Source organism: Cornus florida, unplaced genomic scaffold (genome assembly GCF_030987335.1).
Source record: "Cornus florida cultivar Cherokee Brave unplaced genomic scaffold, ASM3098733v1 CherokeeBrave_3.0.0_Hap2_Chr10, whole genome shotgun sequence".
Classification (NCBI taxonomy): Eukaryota; Viridiplantae; Streptophyta; class Magnoliopsida; order Cornales; family Cornaceae; genus Cornus; species Cornus florida.
This window is the reverse complement of record NW_026775580.1, coordinates 51,898,206-51,920,092: the sequence shown is the minus strand read 5'-3', so window position 1 is coordinate 51,920,092 and position 21,887 is coordinate 51,898,206. Positions and strand designations below refer to the sequence as shown.

At 34.8% G+C, this 21,887-nt stretch overlaps 1 protein-coding gene and 1 pseudogene across 1 annotated transcript; one reads left to right on the top strand and one right to left on the bottom strand.

Annotated features, from left to right (window-relative positions):
• Window positions 1-234: 234 nt before the first annotated feature.
• LOC132277608 (putative receptor protein kinase ZmPK1) lies at window positions 235-14,113 on the top strand (annotated as a pseudogene).
• A 4,232-nt stretch (window positions 14,114-18,345) lies between these two features.
• Window positions 18,346-20,903, bottom strand: LOC132279436 (putative receptor protein kinase ZmPK1). Its single transcript, XM_059781415.1, has one exon. It carries the CDS (start codon window positions 20,889-20,891, stop codon window positions 18,639-18,641), a length of 2,253 nt encoding a protein of 750 aa, XP_059637398.1. The 5' UTR covers window positions 20,892-20,903; the 3' UTR covers window positions 18,346-18,638.
• Window positions 20,904-21,887: the final 984 nt, after the last annotated feature.

Below are 21,887 nucleotides of genomic sequence, written 5' to 3'. Positions count from 1 at the left end.
ATTATACATTTCATGGGTTCTGCATCTTTTATCATTGCCCTTTCTTTGCTCCTATTATCACCAGTATTTTCATCTTCACCTAGTAGCTTAAGTGCGGACTCGTCTCTCTCAGTAGAGACACCGAACGAGGTTTTAATTTCACCAAATTCCCTTTTCTCTGCCGGCTTTCACTCTGTCCATGACAATGCCTGTTTCTTTGCGATATGGTTCACTGAACCATTACATGACAGAAATCACACGGTGGTTTGGATGGCCAACCGAGACCAACCGGTTAATAGAAAGCTCTCAACCCTCTCCCTACAAAGAAATGGTAATCTTATGCTAAAAGATGCTGGGCAACTCACCATTTGGTCCACGAATACCGCGACCCTAAACTGATACCCCTTTTAAAATAAAAAAAAAAATTGGCATGACCTCCCCTAAAAAATGGACTACAACCATATGCTCAAATAAAAAAAAAATGCAATGGCCCTTTCTGGCCTTTCAAAACACCTCCAACCTGTCCCAATACATAGTACAATTAATATAGTCCAACGTCCCATTCATCCGTTCATTATACCTCAACATGGCTCATCTCATGGTGGAACATCTACATACCGTTTAATCCAAATTATCATAATTACAGTTCCAAAATATAGTTACAATAACAAGAGTTCACAAATCTCTATACCAAATATAACAAACTAAGATTTTACAAAAATATGGGACTTAATACAAAAATAGCAAAAAGAAATCTTCTAATCCAAATTAGACCTGTGGTGGAAAGTCATCCACCGCTTCTTTCTCGTTTCCTGAAAAAAAAAATATTAAATAATAGGGTGAACATAAAGCTCAATAGGTAGCACTTAAGACACGAATCTTGTGTTCTTGTGAATCTATACAAAGAATAGATCAATAGGAATGGGGATCACACAATGTCGGAATAATACAATATGCTAACCAAATTCAAATACAATCAATGCAATGCCAGGGAATGCAATGCATGCCGATGTCATTTCCCATTTTCAACATTCGAAACTATCACTTTCAAACTGTTAATATAACCCGCCCTTTGGTGACCCCGCAGCGACACGAGAGAAGGATTGGCTAGTGTCCCTGACCCTTGGTATCCCCGCGGCGTCATTATGGCCCAGCTAGCTCAACCACGCTAGGGCGACTCCCTAATTCCCTCTAGGCTATATTAACACTCCGACCCTTTGGCACCCCCGCGGCGATTGGGTTTTCATAAAACCATTTCATAAAAACTCTTTTCCAAAATTCCACTTTTTATTTCAAAGGAAAAATTCTCCCACTTGCCCAATGTAAGTGCACGGATGCATCAATACCATGTACATGTCCATTGTTCCATAACCAATTCAACTTTAGTAATCAAAGCATAGTTTCACAAGGATTTCTAAAAAAATTACAACATGCTTTTATACAATATAATTTTAGCAAGACGAACATATATAAATCATCACATAAACATGCTCTTCACATAACTCATTTACCACACATAGTTGCACAATTAATGTATATATATAAATCGTGCTCTTCGTTTTGCCTCAAACGGCACTCAAAAATGACAAGGATTGAAGATGAAATCAAACTTCAAAGATTTGAAGTAAAATGAAAAAGAAAAAGCCAGAATAAGAGTGAGAGAGAGGAACTTACAAGAGAGAGAAATGAGAAAGCAGAATTGTGGTCTCTAGACCACTTTTGATATAGTGGTGGGCCCCACGAATTTTATTTCTTTTTTCATTATCTTTTACTTAAAATTTTACATCATATAAAATGCATCACCGTTTAAATGTCACACCATCATATAAATTAAAATGCACCAAATGTAATTGGACCCAACCACAATCCCACACGAAAAACGTGAAAAGACAAAAATACCCTTACTTCGACGAAATTTTGGAAAAATGGAAAGTGCCGAAAATTGGAAACGTCACACACCAAGTCAATTTCCATGGTGGAATTACAACTTATTGACAATGGTAATCTTGTTCCTCTTACATTGGAGGGTGTGACTCTTTGGCAAAGTTTTGATTCACCAACAAATACCCTTCTTCCAAATCAACCGCTCACTTGAGACACACAACTAGTCTCGTGGCGTAGCAAAAACGATCCCTCTTCTGGATTTTACAAGCTCTACTTCGACGATGACAACGTGCTTCGTCTTGTCTTTGATGGTATTGACATATCCAGTGTTTACTGGCCCACCCCGTGGAAAACTATCTGGAAAGTTGGTAGGTCCTCGTACAACACTAGTAGAAATGCAGTACTTAGTGACACGGGTATATTCAGTTCATCTGATACACTCAGGTTCATGGCCTCTGATATGGGCATTGGGCCAAGGAGGAGATTGATAATGGACGCAGATGATAACCTTTGATTGTACAGTCTAGATGAGAGGAGAGGACGTTGGGTTTCTTCGTGGCAAGCCTTCAAGGAACAATGCAGAATGCATGGTATTTGTGGACCTAACAGCCTGTGCACTTATATTTCAGATGAAAATTCAGGCAGGAGGTACTCCTGCATAGCCGGATACAAGATGGTTAATCAGACAGATTGGACTTTTGGATGTGAACCAATATCTAATCTGTCTTGTGACGAAAGTGAGGCTGGTTTTCTAGAATTTACTCGTGGTGATTTCTATGGCTATAATATTGGGGTCTACTCAAATTACACCTTAGAGAGGTGTGCAATGGAATGCTTGCAGTTGTGTAGTTGCAAAGGGTTCCAATACCAAATTGACCGGATTAACGGTTATTATGTTTGTTATCCTAAGACACAGTTGCGTGGGCTTTTGACTCCAAATTTTGAAGGTTCCATGTGTTACGTATATTGAATTCCAGATTGTAAAATACAATTTATGGAATGGGAAAGATGTTATAATTATAATAAAACAATTAATATTATAAAAATGATTATGCAACAAATATAATTGTATTGAAACAGTAAAACAAATCAGAAAAGGAAAAGATTGATGGTTCTGGCCTGGTAGATGGAGAGGCACGCAATGCGTTGTCCTAAAGTCTTTGAAGTCTCCCTTACGTGCAGGTAATTTCGATCCACTAAAGACTCCAAGATACCACTCCAATGGTTCCCTATGCACACGATCACAAAGAAGCTTTCACCAAGTTTGATGTCATGCTGCCCAGAGAAACAGAGAATATATATATATATATATATATATATATATATATTATAGGAGTATACTGTATGATTGAAGAAAGGATATAATCGCAGTAGGTTTTCTGAGAGTAGAACTTGTTATTTTATATATCTCTCCGCTAATCAAACCCTAGATATTAATAGAATTTAATTACGTATTTTCATAAAAAGATGCGGCGTTTGGCTTAACAGTTATAATATTTATTTTAATTAATTTTAATTTTATTATTATTATTTACAGTTAATTATAAAGGAATTTTGAATTTCTAACCAATAGAAATTCAAGAGTTAGAAGTTTTTAAAACTTCTCTAATAACTCTAACAATCCCCCACAAGTTTAAATTTTTAAAAAAATAAAAATAAAAATAAAAATAATAAAGATCATAATTAAAAAATATATCATAATGGGCAACTGAATACTATGCAATGGGTTCAAGAGTCTTTCGGACTTGAACTTGCAATTAGTGTCGATAGTTTTCATTTGAGGGTCCTGAGAGACTAGGTCTTGAACTCGGCCCTTGAGTCAAACTTTAACATATCACACACACAGTATTGACGATAAACTTGGTTTCACGATTTTAGCGCTATTAATGGCCATGCGCTTGTATCTTGATTCTCATGAGAGTTACTAGAGAGCAACCCAATTCTCATAGTCGCGGCCTCACGACAGCTCCCATTTAGGTGAGTCCTCCGAAGGTACATGTGACAGATACCTTGCAAGAGTATGCTTACCTCGGGCTCATTCAGGGCAATGCCCTTCCTAACGTCACATTAAACAGCACAAATGCCATAGGGATGGGTAGGAGAAAATCTTCATGAGAAACCTCCTAAATAAAGTGCTGTAAATGAGTCACGCAGTACGGATTGTTTTTACCCATTGAACCTTCTTCATTGGATCTCCAATCACAAAGGACGGGTTACCTCCGAAGGTGACTCCCATATGGGCTTAAGTCCATCCCCCTCGACAAATCTAGGACTATGCTCCTAAACAAACCTTTAGTCAATTGGTCGGCTAAATTCTTTTCCGACTTAATATATTCTAAGGAGATTATACTCCTATTCAACATGCTCCTCACAGACTTATATCTTACTTGTATATGTCTATTCATTTTCTTATTTGTATGGGATTGTTTCACTAGATCAATAGTTGCCTTACAATCACAATGTATATGTATTGCTGGAATTGATTTATTTACTAATGGTAAATCTAATAAGAGACTCTTGATCCATTCAGCTTTAGTGCATGTTGTATCTAATGCTATAAGCTTAGATTCCATTGTACTTCTGGATATAATTGTTTGTTTTCTGGAACTCCATGATATTGTAGCTCTTCCTAAGAGAAATACATAACCACTAGTTGATTTAACTTCTAAACTATCGATAATCCAATTGGCATCACTATATCCCTCTACCATCTCAGGAAAACCTTTATAACATAAAGAATTTTCAATAGTTCCTCTTAGGTATCTAAAGACTCGCTCTAAAGCTATCCAATGTTCTATACTCGGGTTATGAGTATATCTACTAAGTCTTCCCACAGCATATGAAATATCAGGCTTAGTTTTATTAGCTAAATATAGTAAAGATCCAATCATTTGTGAATATTTTAATTGGGAAACAGGATCCCCCCTATTTTTCTTCAAATGTACATTAGGATCATAAGGAGTTGATGCAGGTTTACTCTCAAAATAATTAAATTTTCTTAACATCTTCTCAATTGTATTAGATTGACTTATAGTAATTCCTTTTAAATTTCTCTCAATTTTCATTCCTAAGATCATAGAAGCTTCTCGTAAATCTTTCATATCAAAACTCAAAGATAAGTATGTCTTAATGTCATTTACTATTTCCAAATTTGTTCCAAAAATTAATATGTCATCCACATAAAGATATAGTATTACATGATCTCCATTACTCTCTTTATAGTATAAACATTTATCATGCTCATTTATTTTAAATCCATAATCCAAAATAACTCTATCAAATTTTTCATGCCACTGCTTAGGAGCTTGCTTAAGACCATATAATGACTTGACTAATCTACATACCTTGTGTTCTTGTCCTTTTACAATGTAACCTTCGGGTTGTTCCATATAGATTTCTTCATCTAAATCCCCATTTAAAAATGCGGTCTTTACATCCATTTGATGAATTACTAAGTTGTGTATGGATACTAAAGCTATTAATATCCTAATAGTGGTAATACTAGATACAGGTGAGTAAGTGTCAAAATAATCTATTCCTTTCTTTTGTGTAAATCCCTTAGCTACTAGTCTTGCTTTATACTTGTCTATACTTCCATTAGGTCTTAATTTCTTTCTAAATACCCATTTACAGCCAATGGCTTTATTTCTAGGAGGTAAATCAGTCAACACCCAAGTATTGTTTTGAATTATAGATTCAAATTCACTATTTATAGCCTCCTTCCAAAAAGGAGCCTCTATAAAAGAAAATGCTTCCTTGTAGGTGTTTGGTTCTCCTTCTAACCCTTCTCTAAAATTCTTCTCTATTCGGGGTCTTTTACTTCTTCTAAGTTCAACTTGAAATTCAGGTTCCTTTTCGGAAGATATACTAGAATAAGGTTTCTCGTAAGTAGAGTTTGATTGTTTATCAACTATATGGTGTGGAATTCTTGTTTTAAATGGAAAAATGTTTTCAAAAAATGTCGCGTCTCTAGACTCAATTATTGTATTATTTGATATTTCACTAATTTCAAAGTTAAATACTAAAAATCTATTAGCATTACTATTTTGAGCATAATCTAAGAAAATAGCTGTAATGACCCGGTCATTTTTATTTCTTTCCCTTTCTTCAAATTTTGCGGATAAATTTTTTCCATTGTCTTTTCCTTTTCGGGTTTGATTTCCCGCCTCTTAGTGTTGTCTCGAGTGCTCGGAAATGGTTTCTGAGACTCTTTCCTTTGGATTGACAACTTCCTCTAAGGACCGAGTCATTTCCACATTTTTTGTTTTCCGACACTATTCATTTTTTCGTCCTCTTCTCATTTTTCACTTTTACTTGCACAACCTCATTTTTGTGCTCGGATTTGATTCCGGTTTTGCATACGTCCATGATATTTAAATTCTATGACATCTACATTTTTACTTTTGTAGAAATGCATATTAAATGCTTACTTTCTTTGTAAAAGCCATGAAAACAAGACTTTTTGTAATTATCCATAACTTGAGGGGTTTTTGGGTAATTAAGTAAAGTAATTATTTTTTGTCTTAGGGACCATTTTGTAAATTAATTTGGAAGATATTTTTAAAAATGACCTTTTTGTAATTTCTAAAAAATGTGACAAGTGTCACATTCCTATGGTGCCACTTGTTGATTTTGTGGTGGAACCACTTGGAGGCTTAATCTTATGACACATGGAGGGTGGAGATTCACCCACTTGTTATCCTAGGATTGGTGTACTTGTTGGCATGGATGGTTGACAAGTGTAGGGTTAATATTTAATCTTGGAAGCTTACTTGGATTCATGACAAGTAAAGGACTCACCTTTAGTCTTGCATTAGTGTGTGTGTGAGAGGTAGTGCAAGAGCACTTAGTGAGTGGAAAAGCCCACCAATTTAGCTTAGGGTTTACACATTTTAATTCATTCATCACTTTCCTCTCAAGAACCCTAAGGAAGCCACCATTGGAGAAAAACTTGACTAGTAGCTTTGACTTCATTTTTGATGCCCTTTCACTCACCTTAGAACTTTGAACTTGGAATACTTTAGGTTCCTCCCACTCCCCTCTACAAAACCCTTGTTTGGTTTTTTATTTTAAAGCTCGGTTGCCTTGGATTCAAGAGGAACAATCCTCTTATGAGGTAGGGGGTGTTATCATTTATCTTCCAAGTAATTTAATTGTTCTTATAGTGATATCCAAGTTATATGTATATCTTGTATTGAAATAAGAAATAAATGACTAATTGTGACTTGTATGAAATTCACTTTAGACTTGATAAATGGCATGACCATGACTTGATCTTTGTTGTGTATTAATTTGGCATGATTTAAATAAGCTTTTAAATCTAGAGGATTAATTAATTTATGTTGATTTAAATTCAAATTAATTATACCATGCTTGTAATCCATTTGTGACTTGATATAAAGCATGGCCATGAATTACTCCATGTCATATATTAAATTGGAATCATTTGGACAATTCTTGAAATCTAGAGAAATTACCTAATTGGTCTACTTAATTTCTACCATGTTAAACTAATGATTTAGTCATGTAATCCATGGAACTCATTGTGTTTTATCACATATCATGACTTGTTGCTCTACTTCTTGATTTTGGAAACTTGGGATATTATCAAGAACATGACTAGGCTAGGACTTGGTTCTACTACGGGGGATTGTCCCTCTACAACTATAGTGCGCACTAGGGGAAGGTACTCATGGGTTAATAGCCCTAAAGTGATCTCAAGAGTACGGTTTTAATCCGGGCAATATCCAAGTATTCACTTTGGCTTGATTTCGCATTTAAATTCCAAGTTATTAACTTTGTGAATTTACATCTCATTGTGCTATGTTGAAAGTTCTAATGTCACTTTGACAACATGAATTAAATTGTATTGAATTGCAAACTTGGTACAAAGATAAGCCCATGCATTCCCTACGAGTAAACTTGTTTACTCACCCCTAAGTTACTGGGTGTTTTTCAGGTAAAGAAGCATAATGTGGGATGCACAACAATCTTAGACTTGCTAGACTACTTGGAGTATTTTTTGATATGCTAGAATATGCACATGTTAGCATATCTTGTTCCATTTTGCCTCCTATGTCAAAAACTTGTATTTATTATTCAAGTCATGTAATGTGCACTTAAGTGCACCTTTTGATACTCTTAGAATGTGTTTGTAATGAGGGCAAGGGCCAAAGACACTTATGTGAAATGTATGCTAATTTTAAACTTCATTATTGCCTATAGAAGATATGTGATTTAATGCATTGAAGGGTTCTATTTTGCATATGACATGCCATGAGGCCATAGGCCATTGCAACACATCTATTTTATCACATTACATATGCTTGCATGCTCACTTTGGCAAACAACAGCATCATTGATGAACCAAAAACTTTAAGTAGCATTTTTAGGGAGTTTTACCCTATTCATTCCAGGGGCATTTTGGGTATTTCACAATGTATTTTTTTTTCATTTTTCCTCAAGAGTCACGTAGAAAACTCAATTTTGAGGGGGGTTTCTTCTTTGTGTTTTTCCAGAAAATGCCATCTTGGTGCTGAAAAATTTATTTTTTTTCCGAAAAATCATTGCTGCCAGGTTTTTGCCGATTTTAGTGCAAATGTACTTGGCACTATTCATCAACTTTTTTTTGAAAAGTGTGACGACCGATCTGAAACTTCCGGGGGTCTTGTGGGTGTATTTTAAGATTACATTTTCAATTTAGGCAATTTAAAAACCTTTCGAATCCCCATTTCCTTTCGTTGGGCAGTAGCTTGAAACGATTTTCAACTTCTAGACCTGATTTTCTTGAGGGTATTTTGGGCATTTCACAGTGCATTTTTTTGGTTTCCGTCCATGGTTTGGGTAGAAAACTTGATTTTAGGGAGGGTTTATTCTTTGAGTTTTTCCAAAAAAGTCTGTTTAAATACCCGTTTTTACTTTCAGTTGCAGTAGTAGTGGGTTGACGACACTATAGCTGTCACGGCTTTCATCGTATCGTCGCGACGTCGATTTTGTTTTTGACCTTTCTCCCTCATCCGGGCTCCAAATTAAGTGATTTTTTTTTAAAAATTGATTAATCTTTCATCGTCTATCCAACGGTGTATCTCTTACACCCAGATATTTCTGGACAATTACCAGTTTACCTTTTTATCTTTATTGCTCGTTTTTCTTTGTTTTGTCATTTCTCCTTCGTCCGGACTTCAAATCACGCGATTCTTGAGTCCATCTTGATTATTTTTTCGCTGTCTTCCCAGAAGTGTGCTCGGTAGCACCCGATTTTATTTTTTTCAGAAATGACTATTTTGCCCTTAGGGCTATTTTTGTCCGGTTTTCTTGTAATTCACTTCCGCTACTTTCTTTTGAGTTCTGTGACTTCACGGGAAGTCATGGATGTGTCTTGAGAACAATTTACATTCTAGGGACGTCATTTCTATGCAAAATGACTATTTTACCCCTGGGGGCTTAATTGTCATATTTTTGATCTTTTATTTCCGCATCGGTTCTCATTGAGTTCCACAACCTCATGGAAGGTCACTTTGACTTCTTAGAGTCTTGTTTTCTGTTTTCGCTTCTGCATATCAGATCCGTTATCGGGTCAATCTTCCGTTCATCATAGGACACGCTGGCCTAAAAACCAAGGTCGTCACAATAGCATCTACTGTTTTAGGTCCTATTTTCTTTTTCTTAGGTTCAGGTATAGCCACTTTTGCTAAACAACCCCACACTCGTAGGAATTTAATATTAGGTGTTCTTCCTTTCCAAATTTCATAGGGGGTCTTTTCATTATCTCCAACAGTTACCCTAGTAAGTATCAAATATGCAATGAGTATTGCTTCCCCCCACAAATTCTCGGATACACCAGAACTAGTTAACATAGCGTTTATCATGTCCAATAAAGTCCGATTTTTCCTTTCTGCCACACCATTAGATTGAGGTGAATAAGGGGCAGTAACTTCATGTATAATTCCACTTTCTTCACAGAATGTACCAAGAACATTCCATTGATACTCTCCTCCTCTATCGGACCTAAGTCTTTTAATTTTCTTCTCTAGTTGATTCTCCACTTCATTTTTGTACACTTTAAATCTTTCAAACACCTCATCCTTTGTTTTAATTAGGTATACATAAGAATATTTTGAACAATCATCTATAAATGTCACAAAGTACTTTTTCCCACCTCTAGTTGGAGGTTTATTTGAATCACATATGTCACTATGAATTAATTCTAAAAATTGGATATTTCTTTTAACAGACTTAAAATGTTTTCTAGGTTGCTTTGCTTGAACACATACTTCACATTTTTGCTTCAAATCAATCTTAGTCTTTGGAATTAAATTTAAATCCATTAATCTTTTAATTTTTTTCAAGTTTACATGTCCTAATCTTACATGCCATACATCACAGGATTGAACATTAAAAACTTGAAGAGAATTCTTATTAATTTCAGAAATTACATTCATCTTAAACAAACCTTCAATAACATAACCTTTTCCAATAAAAATATTATTCTTAGTAATCACTATTCTATTAGACTCCATTACAACCTTATATCCTTGTTGCACTAAGGACGATCCACTAATAAGATTTCTTCTCACTTCAGGAACATGTCGCACATCCTTGAGAACCAAAGTCTTTCCAGAAGTCATCTTTAGCTCTATATCTCCAATTCCAAGTACAAGTGCGACTGAGTCATTTCCTAGAGTTACACTTCCTCCACTTGAGTTCTGAAATTTTTTAAAGCAATCACGATCAAAACATAGATGTACATTAGCACCAGAATCTAACCACCAATCTCTGTTGTGGGAAGTGTAATTAATAATTGGATTGAGATTATACCTTAATGCATTTTCATTTGAATTTTCTTGATCCACTAATACATTAACTTGAGCTTTAGAACCACTCTGATTTTGAAAAAACTTATGCCTGGGCTTGTACACTTCAGTTTTCTTGTAAAAGCAGTCCCTCGCTTTGTGATTGATCCTCCCACAGACATAGCAATGTTTATCCTCATTGCCCTTAGTATTTTTGAATTTATTACCTTGATTATTCCGGACATTCTTATTAAAATGTTTGTGGTGGTTGTTATTTCTAGTTGTTCCCTTAAAGTTCCTTCCTTTAGGCCTAAAGTGATTCCTATTGTTATTAGAATTACTTGTATTTACTTTAGTTGTCTTTTCATTTTTATTTTGGACACTTGACCTATGGTTTTCTTCAACCTTTAGTGAATTAATTACGTGGGTCAAGGTTAGATCTCCTTGTTTATGTCTAAGAGACCCAGCAAAATCAGACCAAGAAGGTGGTAATTTTTTAATAAGACAAGACACTATAATCCTCACTTAACTTAGTTTCTTTCCTTTCCACTTTCCTAAGTAGCTCTTGAAATTCATGAATTTGATCACTAACTTTTTTATTTTCAACCATCTAATAGTTATTAAAGTTTGAGACTGCAAATCGCTCTACACCAGCATCTTCAATTCCATACTCTGCTTCCAAGGCATTCCAAAGGTCTTTGGCACTACTAGTGGTATGATAGACATCATAAAGGTGATCCGATAGTGCACTTAAAATTCTATTGTGGCAATGAAATTCAATTTGTTCAGGAGTTAACCATGAGGACAACTCTAAGTTACCTTGAGATTCTCCTAAGGCAGATGTAAGTCCTAAGATAGTTAACCAATATTTTATTTGTTTTTGCCACCTTCGAAAATTCACACCGCTAAACTTTTCTGGTTTAACAGTATTAGCATCTTTCAATTTAGACATATTCATGTTTCCTCAAAAATACAAAGGGCAAATCAAGATATATAAATCTGTTAGAAACTAAAAGAAAGATGTCACTATATAATTCTAATAATTTTTTTTTATTTTATATATTAATAATATATTCCAATTCAAGTAACACTGAACCATACAATAATAAATTATTTGTGTTCTAAACCGGACATTCAATAAATTATAATTAAACAAATTATTATTATAATTATTTAAACAATACTGTTTAATCTTTCAAAATGAGAGATTTTAGAAAAATAAATTAAAGCACAGTCTCTTTCTTATATAAAATTACCGACAAAAAATAAAAATTTAAATTGGAAACAAACCATGCAAACCGATAAAAATTTATAAAGTGACAATCTGTTTGTATAAAGCAATGATTCTATAAGGTAGGGATTCTATCAGTAATAATTCTATAAGGTAAGGATTCTATTAAAGTAACAATCTGTTTACATACAATATCTTTTAATAAAGTAACGATTTTCAGGGTGCATGTGCAAAGGTTATATATATATGTAAACAATCAGATAGATTATATATATTCGGCAACAATTATAAGCAAACAATATATATACTATATATATTAACGGCAACAATATATAATATATTCACGGCAATAATATATATAATAAATTACGGCATCAACACAATAATAAATTACGGCATGTGAATAATAAATTACTAAATTGTATATATATATATATATCTAAGCACTCAACAATTAATTCAAAGACTTTAGATTGTTACGTATATTGAATTCCAGATTGTAAAATACAATTTATGGAATGGGAAAGATGTTATAATTATAATAAAACAATTAATATTATAAAAATGATTATACAACAAATATAATTGTATTGAAACATTGAAACAAATCAGAAAAGGAAAAGATCAATAGTTCTGGCTTGGTAGATGGAGAGGCACGCAATGCGCTGTCCTAAAGTCTTTGAAGTCTCCCGGTAATTTCAATCCACCAAAGACTCCAAGATACAACTCCAATGGTTCCCTATGCACGATCAAAGCTTTCACCAAATTTGATGTCACGTTGCCCAGAGAAACAGAGAATATATATATATTGTAGGAGTATACTGTATGATTGAAGAAAGGATATAATCGCAGTAGGTTTTCTGAGAGTAGAACTTGTTATTTTATATATCTCTCCGCTAATCAAACCCTAGATATTAATAGAATTTGATTACGTATTTTTATAAAGAGATGCGGCGTTTGGCTTAACAATTATAATATTAATTTTAATTTCTTTTAATTTTATTATTATTATTTACAGTTAATTATAAAGGAATTTTGAATTTCTAACCAATAGAAATTCAAGAGTTAGAAGTTTTTAAAACTTCTCTAATAAGAACAATGTATATAAAATTGCCAAAAAATGAACACTCATATGACAAGCCGTGTCAACCATTCAGATTAGAGTGCTCAAGCCAACTAAGACACTGAAGTTTATGCTTTGGTTTGCCACTGCAATTGGAGGAGTTGAAATGATCTGTATCTTGCTCCTGTGGTGCTTCCTGTACAGGACCCAAAAAAGGTCAGATGCAACTATTCAAGGTTACCTTTATGTTGATTCTGGATTCAAAAGATTCACCTATGACGAGCTAAAGAAGGCGACACGTAATTTTACTGAAGAGATAGGAGGAGGAGGTGGTGGCATTGTTTATAAAGGCGTATTGTCTGATCAACGTGTCGCGGCAATCAAAGTTCTTAAAGAAGCTATCCAAGGAGAAGCAGAGTTCTTAGCAGAGGTGAGCACAATTGGGAGGCTGAATCACATGAATTTATAGATATGTGGGGATATTGTGCAGAGGGAAAGCAAAGGGTTTTGGTGTATGAATACATGGAGAATGGATCATTGGCAGAGAATTTACAATCAAACACACTGGATTGGGAGAAGAGGTTCAATGTTGCAGTAGGTACAGCTAAAGGTCTTGCTTATTTACATGAAGAGTGCTTGGAATGGGTTTTGCACTGTGATGTGAAGCCCCAGAACATACTCTTGGACTCTGATTTCCAGCCAAAAGTGTCGGATTTTGGCCTCTCTAAACTACCGAGTAGAAGTGGTGAGAACAATCCAAGCTTCTCGAGAATAAGAGGGACCAGAGGATACATGGCTCCTGAGTGGCTATTAAATCGCTCTATCACTTCCAAAGTTGATGTTTACAGCTATGGGATTGTTGTGTTGGAGCTGGTAACAGGAAGGAGTGCTACGACAGGTGTGGACGCCATTGACAACGAAGGGGAGATGGAACAGAGGAGGTTGGTTAAATGGTTAAGGGAGAAGATGACTCAAGAGATTGCAATGACATCCTTTATTGAAGAAATTATAGAGCCTACAATGAAGGGTAACTACGAAACAAGTAAGATGGAAATTCTTGTTCGAGTTGCTCTGCAATGTGTGGAGGAAGACAGAGATGCGAGACCAACAATGAGTCAGGGTGAGGTAGTAGAGATGCTTCTACTCCAACAAAATGACCATTAGCAGAGCCAATGCATTGATGCAATGACAGGCAAAATGTTCTTTTAAAACCAATGAAAATTTTGGGTTTCTTGAGTTTATCCACTAGTAAATTTCTTTGGTTCATGGTAATTTTAATTTGCTTACTTCATAAATCATTGTATTTTGTGGTTGTCTGTTTAGTGTTGCAATGCTTCTGATCTCTTACATTTTGAACAACTCGATGTTTGATGTTTCAAAGATTGTTTATTGTTTTCAGTAAATGATGTTTCAGATATTGTTTCACAATTGTCGCATCCATTGTTGGTATTTGTGAATGTAGTTTTTGAATGGAAATAACATTTTAATTATGCTATACTAAATCAACTTTCTAATTTATGTGGCTCTTCACTTGTTTGTGACTGCAAGAAGTATGTGAGGAGAAAAATCAGCTTGTACAGGATTTTCTTTACATGTTTTTATCAACTAAGCTAATTCAAATTTTTGTCCAACCATGCGAGATTGTTTTTTTAGCTTTTTTAAGTCTAAAAAGAAAAAAGGATCATTTTAGCATTTCTTAGGTCAAAAAGAAAAATAGTAATTCCCTTGATTGCTCTATGCTCATCAATAAAAAAAAGCTAAAATGATCATTTTTCTTCTTCACCTAAGAAATGCCCATTCCATACTCCACCTAGAACTAAAATAAAATAACTTATGGGCATAAAAAATCCTTTTCTCACCCTCTAAATTTGCTAATTATTGTTCATCACCGCCTCTCCCACCGTCACCACCACTGCCACCGTCATTGCCATCGCCGCCTTCCACTGTCACCAGCATACTAACACTTTCACCGCCTTCCACCACCGCCACCTTCGCCACCTCCATCACGGCCACCACCCTATTAAAAGAATGCATTCTTAATGGTGTGGTTGGGAGAAGGGATTGAGGAGGTATGGATTAGAGGGGGAGATAAAATTACTTTTTCGTGTTTGATTAGAAAGAATGGAAGAGGGAGGAAACAAGGAGGGAGGAAACAAGCATTCCTCTTTTCCTTGTATTTTTCTATCTGCATAAAATTGGAAGATAGAGGAGAAGGAGAGAGAGAGAGAAAAAAAAAAAAAAAAAAAAACGAGGAAAGGAGTAAGAACAAAAATAATGTAATTTTCATTTTTAACCTTTCCAAAAAATAGAATGGATATCTAATTTTTATATATTTGTATATAATTTGGTTATATTGGTAAAAGGAATATAAAAATTCCCTTTCCTTTATTCCATCCAATATATATATATAATATCACCCATCCTCCTTTCTGATATCCATTCTATCTAACCAAATAAAAAATGAAAGAATACCTTTTTTCACTAACGATGTCTTCCGTTTATTTTTCAATCCCAGAGCATAAACGTAATTTTTTCTTATAAATTCCTTGTAACAAAACTCCTTTTAGAAAGATCAATGGAGATAAGTTTAACCCAAACGGCCCAAAACTAAATATTAATTTCCTTTTAAAAATTATAAAAGATTGTTAGGAGGATTTTGTTAGTTTAATTTAGAGTAAAATGCTCTCACATTCTCTCAGGTTAACATTTATTGCAGTTATTTTTTAATGAAAAATATATTTTTACCATTGTACCCCTACCTTTCTTTGCTGACACATACACAAAAAAAATTTAATGTCTATATTGCTCTTTTTAATACACTTGTAAATTGTCAGAAGACCAAGGGCATTTAACACAAATGCCTCCATTTAAACTTCTAAATAGACTTGCTACTATTTTTTTTCTTTCAAATTCAAGATTTTGTTCAAATCCATTACACAGTCATAATTACAACAATCATCTTTTTCACAACCACCGCCACCTTGATACTTGTGAGGCTGTGAAGGGAGGGTTGATATGTGGAACGGTAAAACAACCATGGGCACTCAATTTTTTCCTATATTTGATTTTGGTAACCTCCTTGTCCTCCATAAACCCACTTTTGCCACAAAGCCCATATTTGAAGATAGGTTTAATTGGGTCGAGCAAGATTTGGAACTTGTAGACCCAAATCCCCATATTTTCTACGATGAAAGAACTTGGATTGCTCTCAAGATCAGAATCCCAAAAACCCCAACACATTATCATCAACATTTCACAGTTTCATCAACATGATAAAAATAAATAAACATGGAACTTTCAAATTAATGAGCCTTACAAATACATACAACTCTATAGTGGTGGTGCAAAATCAAACCGTGGTGGGGTGGTTTTTACAACGGTGGTGGTGGCAGAGGTTATGGAGGTCGCAATGGTTGTCAGAATAGGGTGAATGAGGGTTATAGGGGGCAGTTGACGGCACCGGAGTTAAATTTGGTGGTCGAAAATGTCAAATGGTTACAAGGCCGGAATTAGAATTGGCGCCGCTGGTGGCGGCTGGCTGTGGTGGGTATTGGTTATTGGTGGCTCTAGCTTCGTTGCGGCGGCACCGTGTAGCAAAGAAGAGGAGATAAAAGAACTAACGTGTAACAAGTCCCATACAACCAGCATATACAAAGGGTATAACGGTAAAATGAGGTCTACACTTAAAAATATCTTGTTAATTAATTAAAAGGTAAAGTACAATCACACCTTCTGAAATTTGACAAAAGAACGCTCAGACAAAATTTACCTATTTTTTGGACAAAAATACCTCTGAAGGTTTAAAAATAAACAAAGACACCCCTTTACATGAAAAATTGACCAAATCACCCTTTGACAGTTTAGGAGACTTTTTAAACTTTACAATTTAATAAATTGGACCAATCTACCCTCATGAACAATTTATGCATAAAAAAAAAAAAAAAAAAAAAAAAAAAAACGAAAAAAAAAACTTTATATTGTTCACTTTTTTTTTTTTTTTTTGTTCCTGACTTTATAAATGTTCCAATTTCTTAAAAATGTAGACGTCTAAAATAATTTTTTGATCCAATACATATATTTCAAATAAATTATATTTTGTTATTACTTTTTTTCTTTTTCTTTTTTATTTTTAAATTAAGATTCTTAATTCTTTCATCTAAAAAAATTAAACCAATCTCTTTTCCTTAAAAATAAAAAATATGGTACCAATATAACTTTATGCATCTTAAATTATATATAAAATATTATGCATTTTCCAATATAACTTTATGCATCTTAACTTTATGCATACTTTTTTTTTTTTTCCCCTTAGTTTTATTTTTTTATTTTTCCTTTTTTTTTATTATTAACAAATATAATTTATTTGAAATATATGTATTGAATTAAAAAATCATTTTAAACGTCTACCTTTTTAAGAAGTTGGGACATATATTTATAAAGTAAATAACAAAAAAAAAAAAAAAAAAAAGTGAACAATATAAAGTATTTTTTTTTTTACTTTTTTTTATGCATAAATTATTCATGAGGGTAGATTGGTCCAATTTATTAAATTGTAAAGTTAAAAAAGTCTCATAAATGGTCAAAGGGTAATTTGGTCAATTTTTCATATAAAGGGATGTCTTTGTTCATTTTTGAACCTTCATGGGGTATCTTTGTCCAAAAAAGAGATAAGTTTTCTCTGAATGTCTTTTTGCTAAACCTTAGGGGGTGTGGCTGTATTTTACCCGTAATTAAATGAAGGGCGGAGCAGTTTTGATATTTTATTTTTTAAAATTAGTTGACTTTTGAGGGGAGGTTTGATTGAGCTTTTTATTCCACTAGTTTAATTTATCAGTAATAAAGGCAAATTTGAGAGGTGTTGGAACATTTTGCCCTTCAATAGATTTGTTATTGAGAGGGGGATTTTGGTGAATTTTATTTAAAATTCATTCTATTATAAGTTATAAATTGATCCAATCAAACACTAGAATAGTGATAATCATTCTATTCTTATATCATTTCATATTTGTAATCACAAAAGAATGATAAGAACTACACACTGAACAAAAGCCGAAAGGCCTTAAAGACTAAAAGAGCCCAAAAAACCAATTATTTCCTCTAAAGATTTTACAATTTCTTTCCAAAACCTAACAAAAAAGATAGCAAACAATGGAAAAACTTTAAACCCTAGAAGGAGAGTCCTCTCCATCGAAGGATCTCTTATTTCCTTCCAAATGTACTAGCAAACACAAGAGGGAGCCACTCTCCCAACCTCTTGAGCCTGAGGGCCCACATGACCGTCTCTCCGAGCATCAATCAATCCTGTCCTAAACTTAGGCATAACCCACTCAACACCTAACAAGACAAAAATAAAATTCCAACCAAGGTGAGTCACGAGAGAATGTATGCACCAAAGATGATTAACTGACTCCCCATTTCTTGTATACATACAATACCAATTCAAACGCAAATCTAAATAATCCTCCCATTATCAATACCATAAATTCTTTGCAAAAAATACAAGGGACGTTAAACGTTAAAAAGTAGGTCCATAGGTATGGACTTACTAAGCTACAATTGTGAAACAAACACACAGAAATAAAAACTCATTTAAAAAAAAAAAAAGAAAAAAAAAGAGAAAAAAAGAACTACATGCAATGATCATTAAGTATGCATTAATGTCCGTCGCCGCAACAATGAATTGCCTCTTCTAATTATCATTTTGATGGCGTAGAAGCATTTCAACTACCTGGCTCATTGTTGGTCTGGCATTTTTGTCTTCCTCTACACATCGTAAAGCAACTCCAACCAGAATTTCCACCTTGCCTTTATCACAGTTACCGTTGATGGTGTCAACGCCTGTTGTTGCCCTCTCTTTGGCTACAATCTCCAATACGACGACTCCAAAGCTATAAACATCAACTTTTGAGGTGACAGGGAGATTGGATACCAACTCAGGAGCCATATAACCTCTTGTTCCTCTTATCCTGGAAAAGCTCGAATTGTTATCACCACTTCTGTTCAATAGTTTAGACAGCCCGAAATCTGACACCTTCGGCTGGTAATTAGAATCCAGGAGTATGTTGTGTGGCTTCACATCACAATGTAAAACCCATTCCAAGCACTCTTCATGCAGATAAGCAAGCCCTTTAGCTGTACCTAATGCAATATTGAACCTCTTCTCCCAATCAAGTGTGTTAGCATTTAAATTTTCGGCCAAGGATCCATGCTCCATGTACTCGTACACCAAAAGCCTGTGCTTTCCCTCCGCACAATATCCCCACATCTCTATCAAATTCATGTGGTTAAGCCTCCCAATTGTGCTCACCTCTGCCAAGAACTCCGCTTCTCCTTGCTTAGCTCCATTGAGACGTTTTATTGCCACTACACGATTATCAGATAGTGTGCCTTTATATACAACACCACCACCTCCTCTTCCAATCTCTTCTCTAAAATTCTTAGACGCCTTCTTTAGTGCCGCATAGGTGAATCGCTTGAATCCATAATCAACTTGATGGTAAACTTGCATAGCTGCATGTGACTTTGTTTGGGTTCTATATAAGAAACACCACACGAGCATGATCAACATGATTTCAACTCCTCCAATTCCACAAGCAAACCGAAGTGCAAACTTCACTATCCCATTTTCAGGAGATTTCTTATAAGGTCTATAGAGCTGCATATTGAGTTGGGCGGAGCAATCTAATATGAATTGTTGAACCGGCTTGTTATACGAGGAGACTATACTTTTGGGCAATTTTATGTACATTGAAAGTTCAAAACTCGGAGAATGATACCCATTCCACAACAGTGTCTTAAAGTAACAGGCATTTTGACCTTTACCCGAATTAGATTTGTATTGGAACCCTTTGCAATTAGGAAACTTCAAGCATTCATCCTCACAACTCTTTAAGGTGTAATTTTTGACGAGGCCACTATCGTGGCCATAGAATTCAACAGTAGGAAGATGGATGAAACCAGTTTCATCCTTGTTACTAGACAGATTGAATTCTGGTTCACATCCATAGGACCAATCAGTGTGATTTTTCAACTTATATCCGGGTACACAAGCGCAATTCCTACCATGTGGACCATAAGTACACATACTGTTAGGTCCACACACGCCATGAATCTGGCACGGTTGAGCCATGGCTTGCCAGGAAACTACCCAACTTCGTCTCCTCTCATCTAGACTGTACAATCGAAGATTACCATCCGCGTCAATGGTCAATCTCCTCTGAGGCCCGACACCAAAATCCGTAGCTCTGAACTGGAAATCATCAGATGACCTGAAACGGCCTGATTCATCGAGTATTGCAGTTCTATTTGGATTGTATGGGGACCTTTCATTTTGAAAAATACTTAGCCAAGGAGTGGGCCAATAAACGCTAGATATTTGAAGGCCATCAAAGCCAAGACGAAGGACATTATCATTGTCGAAATAGAACTTGTAAAAACCAGAAGAATAATTGGTTTGGCTACGTGACGAGATCAAAACTGTCTCTCTGGTGAGAGGTTGATTTGGAAGAAGTGTATCTGTTGGTGAATGAAAACTTTGCCAAATAGTAAAACCCTCAGAGGTAATGAGGACAAGATTACCATTGTTTTGAAGCTGCAATTGCACTACAGAAACCGAACCAGTGTTGGTGGACCAAATGGTGAGTTGCCCAGCATCCGTTAGTACAAGATTACCGTTTCTCAGTAGGGAGAGGGTTGAGAGCTTCCCATTAACTGGCTGGTCTCGGTTGGCCATCCAAACCATTGTGTGGTTTCCATTCTGGAATGGTTCAGTGAACCATATTGCAAAGCAATAAGCATTATCACCAACACTCTGAAAACCAGCAGAGAATAGGCCGTTTGGTGAAAGCAGAAAGTGGTTCTGACTCTCGACTACGAGAGAATAGCCTTTAGTTAAACTATGAGGTACTGTTGAAGATGCAAATGGTACTGATGATAGTAGCATAGAAAGAACAAGGATCAGAGATGGTGCATCCATGAATTGTATTTTATGATAGATGCTCATGGAGTATAGGTGTATACTTAGCTTTGTATAGGGATTAAGCACATAGAGCTGTGTTTATCGAGGTTGCGTACGTTACTATATATATAGAGAGAGAGAGAGAAAGATGGACAAGCGAAGACACTAGGAAATATCATGATCACTGCGTGTGAAGAGGAAAGGGAAGAACATTGAACTTTCAATGGATCCAATAGAGGTACTTGTATTCCACGATTGATATATCACAATCTGTTTGGCATTCCAAATCTGTTCTTAAGACGTGGGTACGTACGTACGTTGTTATATATGTTTAATCAAAGTCTAGTCCAGTTATTCTTTTTATTTTCTGCGTAGTATTTTTTCTGTTGTTTCTTCCCTGTAATTCTTTCGTTTCTGACCGAACTGCATAAATTTGAATATTCTGTTGTTTCTTCCCTGTACTTCTTTCGTTTCTGACTGGAAAAAAAAATACTACGTAGAAAATAAAAAAAACTGCATTAATTTGAATATTCTGTTGTTTCTTCCCTGTACTTCTTTCGTTTCTGACTGGGAAAAAAAAATACTACGTAGAAAATAAAAAAAATAACTGGACTAGACCAAGTCTCGACTGGTATAAGTTATTGAATTGGTATAAGTAAATTATAACACATTGGACTTGGATTCTTTCATTTGACCTAGCTGAAGCTGTGAAATCGTTCACAAGAAACATGGTTAATTACTTTCAATTCACAAGGGTAACATTGAATCCACAAAATTAAATAAAAATTACAAAATAATTAAAAATATTATTAATCAATAGTTAAATTATGCTCTTGCAAATTAAAAAATAAAGAAACTAAGAAAAAAAAAATAGAATAAGAAACCTAATTAAAAAAAAAAAAAAAAAAAAACTATTAAATCTAAAATTTGAGGGCAATCGAAGTTTGTTAGGCCTTGAACAAACTTCTGAAATAATTAGCA

Bases quoted from the DNA above. Each gene is read 5' to 3' on its own strand.
- LOC132279436 (XM_059781415.1), bottom strand. From the start codon at position 20,891: ATGCTACTATCATCAGTACCATTTGCATCTTCAACAGTACCTCATAGT.